Source organism: Sorex araneus, chromosome 3, assembly GCF_027595985.1.
Source record: "Sorex araneus isolate mSorAra2 chromosome 3, mSorAra2.pri, whole genome shotgun sequence".
Lineage (NCBI taxonomy): Eukaryota > Metazoa > Chordata > Mammalia > Eulipotyphla > Soricidae > Sorex > Sorex araneus.
The window spans coordinates 196,586,264-196,605,799 of record NC_073304.1 but is presented as its reverse complement, the minus strand read 5'-3'; the positions used below and the strand labels follow the sequence as shown (position 1 = coordinate 196,605,799).

The 19,536-nt window shown below is 40.0% G+C and overlaps 1 protein-coding gene across 9 annotated transcripts in view; it reads right to left on the bottom strand.

The window, feature by feature from the left end:
- The window catches only part of NF1 (neurofibromin 1), a 294,661-nt gene that overhangs the window by 231,331 nt on the left and 43,794 nt on the right, over positions 1 to 19,536 (bottom strand). For all 9 annotated transcript variants that reach the window (XM_055131786.1, XM_055131777.1, XM_055131782.1 and 6 more), the window contains exons 2-3: positions 5,002 to 5,145; positions 3,543 to 3,626 (exon numbers count right to left, since the gene is read on the bottom strand). In XM_055131786.1, the coding sequence (XP_054987761.1) occupies positions 3,543 to 3,626; positions 5,002 to 5,145 (228 nt within the window). The remainder of the gene's footprint in view (positions 1 to 3,542; positions 3,627 to 5,001; positions 5,146 to 19,536) is intronic.

Sequence of the window (19,536 nt, the reverse complement as noted above, 5' to 3'; positions counted from 1 at the left end):
TACAATTAAAAATAATTACTATAAGAAATGACACCTGCATTTGTATGTTCAACAGTGTGGCAGCACTGTTTACAATAGCCAAAATCTGGAAAAAACTGGACTGCCCAAAAACAGATGACTGGTTAAAGAAACTTTGGTACATCTACACAACGGAATACTATGCAGCTGTTAGAAACGATGAAGTCATGAAATTTGCATATAAGTGGATCAATCTGGAAAGTATCACATTAAGTGAAATGAGTCAGAAAGAGAAAGACAGGCATAGAAAGACCGCACTCACCTGTGGAATATAAAATAACACAGTGGGAAACTAACACCCAAGAGTAGTAGAGATAAGGACCAGGAGGTCTGCCCCACAGCTTGGAAACTGGCCTCACATGCTGGAGGAAAAGGCAGCTGAGATAGAGAAGGGAACACCAAATAGAGGATGTTGGGAGGACCCATTCGGGTTGAAGATGCAAACTAAAAGTAGACTATAGACTGAACATGAAGGCCACTCAATACCTCTATTGCAAACTACAACACCCAAAAGGAGAGAGAACAAAAGGGAATGCCCTGCCGCAGAGGCAGGGTTAGGGTGGTAAGAGGGATACCGGGAACTGGTAGAGGAGAAAGGGCAATGGTGGAGGGATGGGTAAACGATCACTGTATAACTGAAATGCAAACACGAAAATTCATAAGTTTGTAACTGTACCTGTACCTCACGGTGATTCACTAATAATTTTTTTAAATAATAAAATAATTACTGGGGCTGGAGCAATAGCACAGCGGGTAGGGCATTTGCCTTAAACGCAGCCAACATGGGTTCGATTCCCAGCATCCCATATGGTCCCCCAACACTGCCAGGAGTAATTCCTGAGTGTAGAGTCAGGAGTAACCCCTGTGCATCGCCGGGTGTGACCCAAAAAGCAAGAAGAAAAAAAAATTACTATAGAGAATAAAGATTTTTAATTTTTTTTAAAGTTTTTGAAGTTAAAAAAAAAGTTTTTGAAGTTTAAAAGTTTTTAAAGATTCAGATAAAGTTTTAAATTTTCCATAATTATTTAATTTTTGCTTTTATTCCATTTTACAATAAATAGAATTAGCAATTTATTAACCAAATTACAAATTATAGAAAGCACCAAGCTAAATCAAAACTCTCACTAAGGAAAAACTTATTAAAAAAATTTGGAATATAACAAAGGGTCAATAAAAAGTATGAAACAATATGCTTAAGTTTTGTGGCCTGTGGCTGGAGAGATAGCTCAAAGGGTTAGAGTGCAATGTTTTGTAAGCAGGAAGCCATGGTTTGATCACCAGCACCACATAGTCCCCAAAGTACCACCAGGAGGAACCCAAAAAATTAAAACAGAAGTAGCCCCTAAGCACCAGTGGGTTTGATCCAAGAACAAAAAGTAATCGAACAAAAACAAAATAAAAATGCATTTCTCCAGTTAAAAAAGTTTGTGGCTTACACTCTTTTCTAAAGATACTCACTATACAAATATTATTATTACTTTTTTCCAAATCTCTAGCCTATCCCTTCTTCAAATATTTCTGGCCATTCTCTCTCATCTTAACCACATAATTAAACCCTCATATATCAATGTCCCTACTGTGAAAGTTTACTAGTGAAATCAAATAAAACATAGAAGTAAAACACAGAAAAAACAATTTTGAATAAATATGTGCCAGAAAACGAGAATAAAAGAAGTTATTTCTAATAGATACTGAATAGACAGATCTTTAAAATGGAGGCATTAAGTCTGCATATTTATATAAACTCCTACCATATTCCAGGAAGAATTGAGACTGCAGAAGCACAAAAACAGTTTTACAAAATATAAAATTTTTCCTTTTTTTAAATTATAGCATAGGAACCATCATTACAATAGTGTTAACACTGATAATCTACAACTCTGATGTACAAAGTTACTACAACTCCATCACCATCCAAGTGTCCAGCACTCTCCACCACTGTCCCTCCTTTCTTTACAAAAGAAATATTCATGAAATTTCCCTAATTCATTCATGGCTGAAATATACTGTTATAACTAATTAGAGTAACTGACAAAGAACTGTTTCAACTACTCCAAAGATCTATTTTCTAGACTCTTATTTACAAATAACAACAGGGGTCACTGGTTCAGCAAATGACCTGAAGATGTGATGCTACTTGAGAGGCCAAGGATAACTGTGCTACCCCAGCAGAGCTGGGGTTATCCAGGGCTGCACCTGGCAACTTCCCAGGCACTGTGTGATACCTAGGAATCAAAACCAGGTCAGACACATGCCAGGCAAATGTTCTACCTGCTACATTATCTCCAGGCCCCAATAGTGAGTGTTTGGGGGGTGGTTTGTTTTGCATTTTTGGGGGCCCCAACTGCTTATGCACAGGGCATACTCCTGGCTCTATGCTCAGAGACCTCTCTTGGCTGTGCCCAAGGGACCATATAAGGTGGAGAGGATCAAACTGAGACTGGCAGCATGCTAGGCAAGTACCTTAATCTCCAGCCTGACTCTAAAGCAGTTCTATCACTAAGTTATAGGGGTTTTTTTTATTTTGAGAGTTAAGGGGAGTGAAGAGGATAGACCAAACCTGATGATGCTCAGGGATTACTCCTGGCTCCATGCTCAAGATCACTCCTACAGTTGCTCAGGGGAATCAAATGTGGGACAGGGATCAAACCTGGATTGGCAGCATGTAAGGCAAGTGCCTCATCACTTGGACTATCTCTCCAGAACCAGATTTTTTTTTGAGACTTTTTTTTTATTGTTTCTGCTTTTTTGGGTCACACCTGGCAATGCTCAGGGGTTAGTCTGGCTCTGCATTCAATAACTGCTTCTGGTGGTGCTCAAGGGACCAAATGGGATGCCAGGGATCGAACCTGGGTCAGCTGCATGCAAGGCAAACACTCTACCCACTGTACTATTACTCCAGCTCCCTCCAGAGTCAGTTTTAATGTGGTTTTTGTTTTTGAGCCACACCCGATTGTGTTCAGGGGTTCCTCCTTACTCTGTACTCAGGAATTTCTTTTGGCAGTGCTAGGAGACCATATGGAATGCTGGGTCGAACCTGGGTCGGCCACATGTAAGCCAAGTGTCTTACCCACTGTACTATCACTGCAGCCAGCCCCCAAGTTTAATGTCCTAAAGCTCTCTTTTACAAGGATTTTAAAAGTAAAATATTAAAATCAGATTTGTATGAGAAATAACAAGATTATTTTTGGTCCTTCATAAGAGATCCAAAACCAGTAACATAGGCCTTACAATATCAGGAGACACTAATTACATCAAAATATGTCCTTTTCTTATCTTTCCCAAAAAAAAAAATGAGAAAACCATGGGTCAAACATAACACTTTAAAAGCAAACTTTATATTTATCTAGATCACTACATAAAAAAAAAAAACTCATCTAACCCTCAGATTAACTCTACTAATAAAATTCGTATTCATATATTTTAAGACAAAATTTTCCCAACCACATCTATATTTCAGTATATGAGATCATTTTCAAAATTGAATTCACAAAATACGTCCACTTAAAAACAGATTTACTTACTCCAGCAAGACATTTTTCCAGTGTATCCAATATAATCAACTGAGAGAGATACAAATTCTTTTCAGCAGCTTCTCCAAATATTCTCTAAAAGAAAAATATTTAGAACACTGAAAATTAGTTTTTACTCTACTACAAGTCAGCATACATATGAAAAGTAGGGAACAAAATCATGAAAAGTCTTCTATTTTGTTTCCCAGATCTTTAAATTCATATTTAAAATCTATTGTTCCTGGTTTAATACTAATACAAAAATATTCTCAAGGAAACAAAAATGCTGGCACTTATTAGACTGTGTCATTAACTCTGAAAGTAGATACTCTGGCTTATACTTTAAATATGTAGAATATAGAGGCACTAAAACTAAATATAAAGACCAAGTTTCCACAACTCAAGTTACTGAGTAAGTACTAAATATCTATCACAAGATTTTGTGGTTTTGCTTGGGGGGGGGGGGTTATAAATATTAAAATATTTTCAATCCATCTTGGAAAATACCTCAAACATCTGTGAAAGCACATGTTCCAAGGAGGAGATCCAGGTTCAATCCTGGCACCAAAGGACCCCCCAGAGCACATCAAGGGAGCAACCATGATATTACCACACCAGAAACAGCCCCTGAGAACAGCTAGGTGTGGCCCAAAGACAAATGCATATGTAAGAATGCCACAAAATCTAAAATGCCCTTTTGTAAATCATTTCACATGCCTATTACAAAGCTTCTTTTTAAACTTTTAGAAAATGTTTTGCCTTTTGAACTATACACAGATGTACTCAGAGTTGTGAATCCAACCCAGGGCCTCATATGCACAAACCAGTTTCTAACACTGAGCCACATTCCCAATCCTCCTAAACTTTTTTTTTTTGGGAAGCCACACTCAGTGGTGCTCGGGGGCTACTCATTCAGTGCACAAGGCACCATGCACTGCCGGGGACTGAACCTCTAAATAAACAAGAACCCAAGGAAAAGAATTTTAACAGGTTATTCAAATATACTATTCAAATTTTGCCAATTCATATATGAAAAAAAATCAATATGAAATGCTTCTTCCTAAAATATAACAGAAAAGGAGTCAGAGTTACAAGGGATTTACAAATCTAAGGCAAATAATCAAGAACTAATTAAAAGTTAAAAGGTTAATTGTATACATTCACAAAATAATTATAAATTTTATATCTAAAGTTCACAGAAAATGACTTTTAACACAATAAAATATGTTGCTTAAAAATATGAAATAAAAGACTGGAGCTATAGTACAGCAGGTAGGGCGTTTGCTTTGCATGCAGCCGACCTGGGTTCAATTCCCACATCCCATATGGTCCCCAGAACACTGGAGTAATCCCTGTGCATTGCCGATGTGACCCCAAAAAAGAGAAAAAAAAATTATATATATATATATATATGTATATATATGTGACATAAAGAAAATTCCCCCCAGAGAACAGTAATCCAAATACTCACCATATTGTTAACATTCTTTAAGATATTGGTGAGGCCGCTTATAACCAAAGAAAACTTATATTTGGAAATATTGATAAGACATTCCTTGTTGTGTTCAGTACTGACTTTGGTATGTGTGTTTTGCTGTCCTGTTTTTATTGGAAGCTGAAGGAAGAAAAAAAAAATGTTAAGAACTCACACTTGAAAATGACTAAAAAGGATAATTTCTCTTTGAAAATATTAACACATTAGAAAAGTTTTATCAGTTACCATACTTGTATCCCAAGCTCCAATTTTCAATATTTAATAGCATTTATGGTAAATCTAAAATTCAAATTTTCAATCTTTGCATCTTTCTTTCTGGAAGTCATTAAATGTCTACAAAATTAATTCTTTTACCCACACTATATAAAAGAGAATGATGACTCATAGAAATAGAGTTATTTCCTTGATGATAAAAAATTTTAGAGACTGTCTGGGGGGAAAAAATGCATACAATACTCAACATTTTAAACACTTTCTTCAATCTGGCCCTTTTTCTTTTCACTGCCCACCGACCAAAAAGAAAGATAAAAAGTTAAGAGGTCCCACAGAGAGGGAAAATATTAAAACAGTTTCAACAGAGTTTGTAGCTTAGAGGGTGTGACAGTCTCCTCCAGGAAAAAGTCTTTTTACATTCTCTTGGCTGACTGGGCCAAGACAGAACCTTCAGAACACTTTTGTAAATTGACTTTTAGTCAGACAGTACCAACCAGTAGAGACTGCCTGTGAGCCATCCTTGACCTCCATTCGCCTTCCTCTTCATTACCATACTACAAGCCACACCCCAAGACCCCACATCCCCTCCACCATAGCTTTTCCCCACAATACTCTGCACACTTGATGCATACTCATTATGTATTCCTCAACTGTGTAAGCTTAATTGTGTCCTTCAAGAATATTCAGGAGTTTCCTAAAAAACTAGTGGAATATGTATAAGCTCTATCTCATCATCATCATCATCATCATCATCATCATCATCATCATCATCATCATCATCATCCTGTTGGTCACCGAATTTCTCTAACGGTCTCAGTAACATCTCCATTCATCCTAGCCCTGAGATTTTAGAAGCCTCTCTTTACTTGTCCTTCCCAACGATGCCGCATTGGAGGCTCTTTCAGGGTCAGGGGAATGAAACCTGAGACCCCCCAAGCTCTGTCTAAGCTAGTCATAAAACTAGACCACTACTCCCCTCCCTTTGAAGTTTGTTCTCCAGACTGCTGGTGAAAATCCCAACTTAAGTTGTTTTCATACCAATAAAGTTCTGATTTTCTATTCCATTATTCGTGGGTTTTTTTTTTAGCACCTCTAGTACAATGAACTCAAGCATTTGATTTGATTTGATTTGATTTGATTGGTTTTCACTCCAGTTTTCGGAACTGGAGTGATAGCACTGCAGATAGGGCATTTGCCTTGCATGCGGCTACCCAGGTTTGATTCCTCTGCTCCTCTCAGAGAGACCGGCAAGCTACGGAGAGTATCCTGCCCTCTCAGCAGAGCCTGGCAAGCTACCCATGGGGTATTTAATATGCCAAAAACAGTAACAAATCTCACAATGCAGATGTTACTGGTGCCAGCTCGAACAAATGAATGAACAAGACAACAGTGCTACAGTGCTATTGGTTTGCGGACAAACCCAGTTGTGCTCAGAACTTACTCCTGACTCTGTGCTCAGAGATCACTCCACACAGGGCTCTGAGGATCATATAGGATGCAGGGAGTTGAACTCAGGTTGATCATGTGCCAGACAAGTGCCTTACTACTGTACTATTTTTCCAGCCCCAATGAATTGAAGAATTAAAAAAAAAAATCAAATCTATGTTCCAGGGCCAGAAGAATAGCACAGCAGATAAGGCGTTTACCTTGTACCAACTCAGGTTCAATCCCCAACACCCCATATGGTTCCCAAAGCACCACTTATCAGTCATCCCGTTGATCAACGATTTGCTCGAGCGGACCCAGTAATGTCTCCATTGGTCCTAGCCCTGAGATTTTAGCAGCCTCTTTACTCATCCTTCCTAATGGTGCCACATTGGAGGCTCTTTCAGGGTCAGGGGAATGAGACCCATCGTTGTTACTGTATTTGGCATATGAATACACCACGGGGAGCTTGCCAGGCTCTCCCTTGCAGGCAGGAAACTCTCAGTAGCTTCCCAGGTTCTCTGAGAGAGAGAACTAGGATATGAGATGTCATAGGGCCAGGAAAATCAGAGTCAGAAGAGGCTGCTGATGATTTAAACTACTTCAGTCCTTCCTCCCACTGCATTGGAAGCTGACTCTTAGGGAAGGTCACTCATTTGTCCTACTGGCCAAAGCACCAGAGGAATAATTCCTGAGAGCAGAGCCAGGTACAATCCTCAGGCGGGTGAGGCCCAAAAACAAACAAACACCCTATGTTCCAGGCTTCTAATGAATAATAGAAATAACCACAGATTGCTCTAAAATCTGAGAAAATCTTACATAGTGTTTAGGATTTATCCCTGAAAGAAAATGGCCCTCAGGGGCCAGAGGTAAAGCATTAGCCTTGTATGCAGTTGGCCTGGTTCAATCCCAAGCATCCCTAAGGTCCCCGTGAACATTCCCAGGAGTGATCCCTGGGCACAAAGCCAGGAGTAAGCCCTGAATAGTCTGGGATGGCCCAAAAACAAACCAAAAAAAAAAAAACAGAACAAACCCAGAGCAACAATGTCACCTAAGGAGTAATAAAATATGCATATAAAGTTCAGGGGGAAAATAGCTTCTTTAATATGAATTCATACTTATTTATATTCATCTGAAAGCAAGTCATGCTGCTAAGAAGTTCAAGAATAGCATTCTATTACTCGGCCATAAGAAAAATTGAAGTCATGCAATTTGCTGCTATGTAGACAGATCTCGAGAGTTATCATGCTGATTAAAATGAGTCAGAGGGACATGAACAGACACAAAATTATCACACTCATATGAGGGACGCAAAGTAACATAGTAGGGGAATAACTAATGCCCAAAGGCAACAGAAATGAAAGGCAGGAGAACTGTTCCTTAGTAAGAAACTGCCACTAAGGTGGGGAGGTGGGGAGTAGTGGTAAAGTCAGGGAAGGAACCACTAGGACAATGACAGAGAGGGAAGTGGTCACTCTGGATGAGAACTGGGTGCTGAAAGGAAGTAAAGACATATGCATGATACCCTATCAGTAACAGTACTGTAAAACACAGTGCCAAAAAGGGAGAAAAACAAAAACAAAAATAAAAAGGGTTCTATAGAAGTAGGCTGAGTGGCAGGAGGGAAACCGAGAGTATTTGTGAAAGGAAGTGGACACTGATGAAGGAATTGGTGTTGAAACATTGTACACCTAAATATCATGAATAACTTTGTGACTTTGCAATTTACAATGATTAGATTAAAAAAGAAAAAGAAAGTTGGACAGGTAAAAAGGATTATCTAACTCCAAACTAGAAAGTTATGACAGGGTAATAGGGTTGACATCGAGTGGAATGTATGTTTCATAACAGCTTTTACCCAATTTAGATTCCTCCCCCCCCCAAAAAAAAAAAGAATAGTATTCTGGGGGTCAGAGAGATTATACAAAGGGTAAGGTGCTTGCCATGCAAGCAGTCAACCGGGATTCGATCCCTGGCACCAGTAGTCCCACCAGGACTGATCCTTGAGCACAGAGCCAGGAGTAAACCCTAAGCGTAGCAGAATGTAGCCCAAAATACCCACCCACCCCTCCAAAGAACAACATTCTGTATTAATTATGCATGTATTCACATTTAAATATTAGAACCTATTAATAATAGAGAATAGTGGAATTTCTCTGTGAAATGACATACAATACTAATTCCAACTTTCTAACTTTCAAAATGGTACAAAAAGGGAAGAGGCCAAGTAGCATGTTCCTGTTTAATCAATTATAACTGGTAACTAATTTAACAGTAAAGAAATACTAAATAAAGGACTCACTTTTAGAAATGAAGGAAAGATTTTAAACCAACTCTTCCCCAAAAAGGAACTCAAGATAATGAGGATTTACTATAAAGTCACAGACATTACAGACAAATAATATATAACACAGTTTAACAGAAATCCTAAAGAAGAAAACCAAACTAATGGAATAGTGTTAAGGCACTAGAATTCAAAACATTTTGCTGAGTAGTTCTTTAAAAACTTAAAATTATGTAAAGGGAGAACTGCTTCCTTGATCCAGAATAATCTGATCCAAAATTACTAATAACAAGAGGCATTTTATTTCAGTAAGACTGATCTTCTGTTAATAGTTTAAGAATAAGGGGCTGGAGCTATAGTACAGCAGGTAGGACATTTGCCTTGCACACGTCCAACCCAAATTCAATCCCCAGCATCCCATATAGTTACCCAAGCACTGCCAGGACTAATTCCTGAGTGCAGAGCCAGGAGTAACTCCTGTGCATCGCCAGGTGTGACCCAAAAAGCAGGGTAAAAAAACACAGTTTAAGGATCAAAGCAGAAAATGACACATACGCTACAAAACTTAGGGGCAGAGACAATAGTTGGTGAGGTGCTTGCCCTGCACACAGCTGATCAAGATTTGATCCCCAGCATTCTAAATGGTCCCCCAAACACTGCCAGAAGTGATCCCTGAAAAGGAGGCAGGAGTAAGCCCTCAGCACCACCATATGTGTCCCACCCCCCGAATCTGCACTCTTATGTTCACTGCAGCACTATTCACAACAACCAAAATCTGAAAACAACCCAAGTGTCCAAGATCAGATGGTGAGATAAAGAAACTGTGGTACATACACACAATGGAATACTACATGGTTATAAGAAAAGATGAAACCATAAAATTTAAATAGAATTTTTACTTAGGTAAGTCTATAATTCAAAAGTAAGCTAATTAAAAGAAATATACATTTATTTTTGCTTATTGGGTAACACCCAGCGATGCACAGGGGTCACTCCTGGCTCTGCACTCAGGAACCACCCCTGGCAGTGCTCAGGGGACCATATGGGATGCTGGGAATCGAACCCGGGTCGGCCGCGTGCAAGGCAAATGCCCTATCTGCTGTGCTATTGCTTCAGCCCCTATACATCTAATTTTTAATGGCATCCCCAAAAGAGAAATCATTCTCAGATTTTAAATATTATTTAAATAAATATTATTTAATAAACAAATCACTGTCACTGTCATCCTACTGTTCATCGATTTGCTCAAGCAATCGATTGCTTGTAACATTTGCAGTAACAGTTTGCTCGACTGCAGTTAAGTCTCCATTGTGAGACTTGTTGTTACTGTTTTTGGCATATCGAATACGCCACAGGTAGTTTGGTAGTTTGCCAGGCTCTGCCATGCAGGTGAGAAACTCTCAGTAGCTTGCCAGGCTCTCCAAGAGGGATGGAGGAACCAAACCCGGGTCAGCCACATGCAAGGCAAATGCCTTACCCGCTGTGCTATCGCTCCAGTGAAATAAATACTTAAATGACTATACATTCCTAGTGAACTGTGTATATGCTAAGGATAAAAAATCCTCCTACAATGAAGGAGCCAGGAGAAAATTGACAATAATTAACTCCATAGTAATAAAACACCTCACCCAATTGTAGATCTGAAATGCTACTATTTTTTCCAGTAAAAGTGATGAAGTGTAGGATAACATTGGTTTGCCCTGCCTCCCTGACCGCTGGGAGCTTGTGTTTGTTGACTGCCCTCCAACCTGTCAATTACCTTTGTCTCCTGATCAGACTCTGACTTCTAAATATTATCTTTCTCTTCTCCTTAATGTCCTTTGCATGGTTAATTATTTCAGAGGAATTGCTTTTTGTATGGATACAGGACAGTTAAAAAGACAAGTCTGTGGCTTGGGAGTTGGCTGACTCCAGATAATATACCTCCTCGACATCTGCTCTCTCAACTTAAGCCTCAGTTGCCCTTACTTCCTAGATCCCCAAAAGCAGGGTCCTGACGAGGGACCAGATCGATCCAGGGCAAGCAGTGAGCTATGAGCTACCTTGTCATCGAAATGGGCCTAGCCAAAGTGCCCTAAAGCGTAACTATAAGAGCTTGGTCATGGACAAATTCTATCATGATCAAAAAGTAATAACTAGATTTGGACCCTGCTGGGGTTAGGAATGATTGATCTGGTCTGAGCACTGTCATCTGAGCCTATGGTGAGATGTCCCCAGGAGAGTTACCCTACAAGTCTAAAAAAAAAAAGTGTCTATTACTGTGTCCATACAGAATGGTAAATATTAGGAGAATTAAATATGCTAATTAAGTTTCAGGTCTAAGGAGAGGAGAAACACACCTAAAAGCTGTTTTGCCCTTGTGAGCTGCAGATGGTTGGGAAGTCTGGAAACACATTTTTGATCACAGTTCCCATGGGGAGGTGTGGTGAGAGGATAAAAAATAGTGGCTGCGGGGAGAAGGAGAAATGGATTGATTGTTGGATGGATGGAAGGATTGATGGACTGATTTAAAGAGAGAGAGAGAGAGAGAGAGAGGAGAGACAGATGCAGCGGGAAGAAAGAACTGCATGGTTAGACAGAGACAGAGAGAGAGAGAGAGGAGACGGATACAGCGGGAAGAAAGAATTGCACGTTAGACAGAGACACGGGGGGAGGGGGGTGTTGGAAAGAGCTGGGAGAGACGAGAGACTGAATAAACGCCAACTAATCAGCAACTAGCTTGGCCCTCATTCTTCCTTCATCCGTCCAAGGCAACAGCCTTCCCTGGTGGAGAAGTGGCTCGACAGACCAAACAAGGGCAAAAGGAGAGCCACCTGGAGAGCCCGGGAACATCCTTTCACATGTAATCCCCATGCAAGTGAGGGGCTTACACAGCCCTGCAGTTGGGGATTTTCACGAGAGTGAGTGAATTTTTTACACAGCTGGAGTCCCTGGGTGTGGGCTCGTACAACCAAAAGGAAAAAGAAAGTTTATACAATGAAGGTTGCTTCTGAAAGTAACAACAGGAAACCCAGGTGCCAGCAGATGAGCCTATAATGAAATTGCATAATATATACACAAAGAAATATTACTTGACTACAAAAAAAAAGACGTAATCTTGCAGTTTACTGTAATTTAGCTTGAACTGGAAGTTAACATGCTAGTGAAGTGAGTCAGAAAGAACAAGACAAATACTGCATGATCTCACTCATATGTGGGGTATAAAGAAACAAAGTGAGGAAATAGACAACTGATACGGAAATAAGCCCTGAGATACTGCCAATAGAACTTTAAACTAAGGCTGCAAAGTGAGGTTAGAGGGCAGAGAGAAGGACCCTGGGACAGTGGTGGAGGGTTTCTGACACACAGATGGTGGGTGTAGCATAGAATCCTTATAAATATAAAACAATAATATGGAATCTGTTGTAAATCATCATCTTATAAAGAGGGAAGGAAGGAAGGCATCCAAAATGAAGTTATTGTGCCAAATCACACCAAGACTTACAATCTAACCAAATCAAAGTTTGTCTTCATGGAGTAAAAATTTTTTAAGGAAGGTCACACCAGGGGTGCTTAGGAATCATTACTAGTCGAGCTTGAAGAACCATCTGTGGTGCCAGGAATTGAACGTTGGTTGGTCACATGCAAGGCAAGAGCCTTAATCCCTGTACTATCTCTCAGGATCCTATTTTATTTTCCATGAGGGGAAGCCCGGAGAGAGAGCTTGAGCTACACCCTGTGGTGCTCAGGGCTTACTCCTGGCCCTATGTTCACAGGTCACTACTGGGGCTCAAACCAGGGTCAGCTGCATGCAAAGCAAGTTACTACTTCTCTGCACTATTTCTCTGGCCTAACAAAAGTGAAAATCTGAAGTGATGTTTTCAGAATTTCTACCAGTACAGATGAGATAATCTGCATAAGCACCTCTCCCTTAAGCAAAGTGTCTTGGCCTAAAGTAATTCTTTTTTTTTTTCTTTGTAGTTTATGGGTCACACCTGAAGGTGCTCAATGGCAAATCCTGGCTCAGTGCTTAGGAATGACCTCTAACATATTTTACACTGGGAAATCAAACCAAAACTGGCCACTTGTAAGACAAACCCCTTATTTCCTGTATTATCTCTCCAGCTCAATTCTTTTCTTTTGTACTAAAGACCTTACCTCATCTTTCTAACTATAAAAGACTTCCATTTTGTACAATCTCATTAGTACCTTTCTACTTCCTAGATAAATCATTTAAGTCATGAATAATTTAATAAAACTTCTTAATCTTAAAATTTTTAAAAAGAAAATGGCTAATACCATCTCTGTGGCAAAAAGGCCATAATGAATCTAGAATATCTTTCCCAGACTGCAGAAATCAGAGAGAAAACGACTAGCAAAGGGTTTAGACAAAAAAAGACTCAGGAGAAAACAGTACAGCAGGTAGAGCACTGCCTAGGCAATACCTAGGCAGTACCTAGGCAGCCGACCCAGGTTTGGTCCCTGGCACCTGCTATGGTCCTCCAAGTCGCACCAGGAGTGATCCCTGAGCGACAGAGTCAGGAGTAAATCCTGGCCACTGTGTGCCAGGAGAGGGGGGGGGGAGAGAGAGAGAAAGAGAGGGAAGGAAGGAAGGAAGGAAGGAAGGAAGGAAGGAAGGAAGGAAGGAAGGAGGGAGGGAGGGAGGGAGGGAGGGAGGGAGGGAGGGAGGGAGGGAGGGAGGGAGGGAAGGAAGGAAGGAAGGAAGGAAGGAAGGAAGGAAGGAAGGAAGGAAGGAAGGAAGGAAGGAAGGAAGGAAGGAAGGAAGGAAGGAAAAAAGTGAGAGAGAGAAAGAGTGAGAGGAAAGAGTGAGAGAGAGACTCAGGAGGAACCCAGGCAGAGTGGACTCAGGAGGTACTCAGGACTCAGTGGTTGAGTACAGCAAGGCAGGTGTGAAGCCACTGAGTTTAATCCCTGACATGGTTCCATATCACCACTTACATGATCTCTGGTTGTGCAAGGATCATCACTAGTGCCACAACTAAGTGTGCAAGCTGAACCACGGATATGACCCCAGCATATCACAAAGGGAAAAATTCAGGAATTCTGAAGAGTCCTGATGACCAAAATAAAAATTATCTGAACACATATGCCATGACCACTTAAGGGGGAAAAGTCAGTCTATTTAGTAGACAGTACTAGGAAAGTTGGCTATCCACATACAGTGAATGATACTGAATCCATAACTAACAACAAACATAAAAATTAACTCAAAATGGACCAAGACCTAAGCAATAAAACTCTTAGGAGAAAACAGAACAAAAGCTTCATGACATTGGACTTAAAACATTATTCCTTGGATACGAAACCAAAGAACAGGTAACAAAAACAAAAATAAAGACAACTATATAATGTTTCTTGATTAGAAAAAAAAAATAATTCTGTGCATCAAAAGACATGTCCACATAGTAAAAAAGGTAACCCAAAGAAAGCAAGAAAATGGTCACAAATTATGTAACTGATATGAAATGAATGTCCAAAATATAGAGTCCCCTAAAGCCCAACCACTCAATTAAAAGTGGATAAAGAGGGGCTAGAGTGATAGCATGGCGGGTAGGGCGTTTGCCTTGCACGCAGCCAACCCAGGTTCAAATCCCAGCATCCCATATGGTCCCCTGAGCACCGCCAGGAGTAATTCCTGAGTGCAGAGCCAGGAGTAACCCCTGTGCATCGCCAGGTGTGACCCAAAAACCAAAAAAAAAAAAAAAAATAGTGGACAAAGAGGGGCTGGAGCAATAGCACAGCAGGCAGGGTGTTTACCTTGTACCCAGCCAACCCGGTTCAATTTCCAGCATCCCATATGGTCCCCTGAGCACCGCCAGGGGTAATTTCTGAGTGCAGACCCAGGCGTAATCCCTGTGCACCACCAGGTGTGACCCAAAAAGCAAAAAAATTAAAAAGTGGGTAAAGAATCTAAACAGTTAATTCTCAAGGAAGACATACTTTGGCCAATAAACACATGACAAGGTACTCATCAGGAGAAGCATACAAATCAAAACTATAATGAGATACCAGATCATTAGAATGGCTCTACCATTAAAAAAAAAAGCCAAAAGGCGTTGACACAGATATGAATTGTAGCCCTTGTGCAGGCTTAGTAAAGTATGGCAGTCACTGTAAAATCTAGTATGAACGTTCTTGGGAAAATAATTAAACAGAATAACCATACGATCCAGAAATTCCAAGTCTGATTATATAGCCAAAAAAACTAAAAGCAGGAATCGGAGAAATACATGGACACCTATGCTCATAGCACCACTTTCATAATAGCTTAAATATGGTTTCAACCCAAGTGTCTATCAGTAGAAGAAAAAGAAGAGCAAAAGGGATTATTCAATGGATTAATAAAAAGTAAAATTCAATGGATTATTACTCAACCTAAGGAAGGAAATTCTGTAATCTGCTACAACATGGATGAGCCTTGAGGATATTATATTAAGGAAATAAGCCAGTCACCAAAAATCACAACTGCTGTATGACTGATTCCCTTAACATGAAATGCTTAGTCAAAATGAAGATAGAAATCCTGATGGTAGTGCCCAGAATTGGGAAAGCAGACGGGCAAATTACTGTTTAACAGGTACAGAATCAACATGAATGCATTTAATAATACTAAGTGTACACTAAAAAATAGTTTAAATGGGGCTGGAGCAATAGCATAGCGGGTAGGGCGTTTGCCTTGCACGCAGCCGTTCTGGGTTCGATTCCTAGCATCCTTATGGTCCCCTGAGCACCGCCAGGGGTAATTTCTGAGTGCAGAAGCAGGAGTAACCCCTGTGCATCGCTGGGTGTAACACCCCCACAAAAAAAAATTAGTTTAAATGTGGGGCTGGAGAGATATTACAGCAAGAAGGGTTTTTGCCTTGCATATAGCCCAATCAGCTTCCATTCCAGTATCCCATATGCTCCTCTGAGCTTCACCAGGAGTGATAGATGCCTTGAGCATAAGGTCAGGAGTAAACCAGTAAACGCTGTGTACTGCTGGGTTTGAACAAAAACATTAAAAAAAAGTTAAAATGGTAAATTTTCTACGTGTATTTTATCACAACAACAAAAAAGAAAATTCAGACTATACTTAAAGGGGTAAATATAGTTAAAATGGTAAGTTTTCAATGTACATTTTACCACCACAACAAAAAATAGAAACTTAAACTATATTTAAAGGAGTAAAAATAGTTAAGATGGTAACTTTCCTATGTATATTTTATTACCACAACAAAAAAAGAAAACACAGACTACACTTAAAAGGGTGAATAATGCTGCATGTAAAATACATCTTAATCTTTTTAAGCTCAGGGGTGGACTCCAAGAAACCTCTATTGAGTATCTACCATGTGACATCCAGCAGCAAAGACCTTCGTGCACTTACAGGTATAAATAATTTTGAAATTCTCCCGTAATCTTGCTTTTCTTCTCCCTGGATGAAGTTCTTATTTTTATCACTCTGAATAATGGGGAATGAAAAGAAGGGAATAAATAAACTTGTTCCATTGACAATGGGCTGGAGTGATAGCAGGTAGGGCGTTTGCCTTGCAAGTGGCCGACCCAGGTTCCATTCCTCCATCCCTCTTGGAGAGCCTGGCAAGCTACCAAGAGTATCCCTCCTGCTTTGCTAAGCCTGGCAAGCTACCCATGGCGTATTCGATATGCCAAAAACAGTAACAACAAGTCTCACAATGGAGACGTTACTGGTGCCTGCTCAAGCAAATTGATGAGCAAGGGTATACACAGTGATACAGTGGCAGTGATACAGTGATACATTGACAATAAAGTCCCTCTTTTCTATTCAGTTGTTCCTGTGTGTATTAAAATGATAAATTCCACTCCTTAGTGTACACAACCTACTTAATCTCCCTTGAGAGTAAGAACTTACAAATGTGACAGGATATCCCCTTTGTGACTGATTAGGCTGTATGGTAAAAGAAGGTGTTTTGCAGATACCATGAAGGGCCCTAATTAACTGTGTGTTAACCAAAAGGGAGATTGTCTTGAGAGAGCCAGTTCCAACCAGATGGACCATGAGATCTGAAGCAGCAGAAATGCCCTCTGTTGCTTATACTATGCTGTCAGAAATACCACCTGATAGGAAGCTTCAACCAAACCGTATCGAGGAGCTACAGACCTCTCATCTAAACCTAAGAATATAAATTTTACCAATAATCAGTGAGCTAGAAAAAGAATCCAACCCTCAGATGTTATCATAGCCCTGACCAAAAACTTGAGGTCAGCATCCTGAGAACCTAAGCAGAGAAACCAGCTAACCAATGCCAACATTCCTGATTCACACACGTTTTGTGTGGTTTTAAACTACTATGTTTAAGGAAATATGTTACAGAAAATAGAATACTACTAAATCTGTATTTTCAAATTATTATCTAAATGATTATCTGACATCTCCACATGTATATTCTGTAAGAGTTCAAGGTGAATGTTCCTACAATTTATAACTTTTGGGTTTTTTTATCTTAATACCTCATTTTCTCATGTCTGAAATCTGAGAGTCATCTTTGACACTTCCATTCTCCTGGATTTCATCCCCCTTTATTCAAGCTGATAGAAGTGAAAATTATAATTTGGCATTCACAACTCAGTTCCACCTTTCTTTACATGGGAACAGGCTTCTAACAGAATACAAGAATTTTTCTCTATGTGACTATGTCAAGGGTTGACTGAGCCTTTCAGAGAGGCATAGAGTGAAAAATACAGCCAAGGTGGGTAAGTCTGCCTAATTCTTGACTATACTTAGTAGGTCAATGCAGGTCTCCTAACCACATTCATCTCACATCACACAGCACAGACCCCACCAACCCTCCACAGTATGTCTATATTTCAACTTGTTCAGATGTCAGACAGGGAAGAAAACAACCCAGGCACTAACATCTATGTTTTTAAAAAGCAAGATTAGGAGAGAGTAAATGACCAAGATTTTATCAGATATAGTGATATCAGATATCAGATGTCTTGATATCAGATCAAGGAAAGATCTCTGGAAATGTGATATTTAAATTGAGACCTTGGGGCTGGAGCAATAGCACAGCGGGTAGGGCATTTGCCTTCCACGCAGCCAACCTGGGTTCGAATCCCAGCATCCCATATGGTCCCCTAGCACCGCCAGGGGTAATTCCTGAGTGCAAAGCCAGGAGTAACCCCTGTGCATCGCCAGGCATGACCCAAAAAGCAAAAATAAAATAAAATAAAATAAAATAAATTGAGACCTCAATGAGTTAAGAGAATGAGAAAAGCCAGGGAAGGACTGGAGAGATAGTACAGGGAGTAAGATGCTTGCCTTATACTAATCTTGATCAACCTCAATTCAGTCTGTCCACCCCACCACCACCACATACCATCCGCCAGAGAACCAACGGAGGTCAGTCACTCCTGGGCACTACTAGGTGTGGCCCTAAACACCCTCCCTCACTCACCTCCCTTACAAATTAAAATTTAAAGAACATTCACAATAGAAGGAGAAAAACAAATACCATATCATCTCATCCATCTGTGGAATATAGATGGATAAAACAAATAAATAAGCAGTACAAAACAATGAAAAACCCTTGTCTTGGATTAAAAAATTTCTAATAGTTGGGGGATGCATTAGGGAAAATGAAGATCTGACATAGGATGATATAAGGACAATACAGGAGAGTCACTGGCATTCTGGTGATGGTGAGATAGAGTAACAATATAACAACACTATAAACATTAATACTATTACAACCATATTGCTTAACCAATAACCTTAAGTTTCTTTTAAACACTTGAGACAGCTATAACAGGTAAAAGGGATATGATAATAGAATGGTAGAATAGTACTGTCAATGCCAAGGAAAGTCTAAATCAAAGGGAACAACTGAAGAAAATGAAAGAGATCAGAGAGAGAAGCAGAGGTAGGGAAAAGATCATGAAAAGCTCTATGAGTCATGTTAAGAAATTTGATTTATTTTGAGTTTGATGATGTGGCAGATTTGTATTTTCCAAATATGGTCACTGTGTCTCTTATCCCACAAGCTCTCTTGAAGGAAGCCCTTGTCATTCCTATAACAAGAACTATAGTCTTTACCCATTTCCTTGCATCTAGCTGTTTTTTGACTATTCTGACCAACATAATATGGTAGGAGGAAAACTGAGCCAATTACATTGTGAAAATGGTCTGACAATTTTTCTTTCCAGCCTCCTAGAAACCAGCAGCTATCTAAAAGTGTGATAATTTGGGGGTAGGAAAGACAGGCACATGCCTTGCATGCAGCCTAACCCAGGTCAATTCCCAGCAACATGTGGTCCCCTTCACATCGCTGGGTGCAGTCCTAAAAGTTCCCAACCACCATCGGTGTGGGCCTGGAGGTCCTAAGCACCACCAGCTGGGCAATCCCTAGCATCTTGGGACTCAGGTAACATCCACGTCCTCATTTCCTTTCACTGATGTGCCATACAGTTAACCAAGAATCACTGAGAAGGGATTCTCCAGTCCTCCAGTCCACCAGTTGGGAGGCCCAAGAAAATATATGTGTGAATATGCTGAGACTACATTCTGTAAGAAATCTTCAGACTACATATATATTTTGAAGAATAATATGCCACATAGAAAGAGAGGT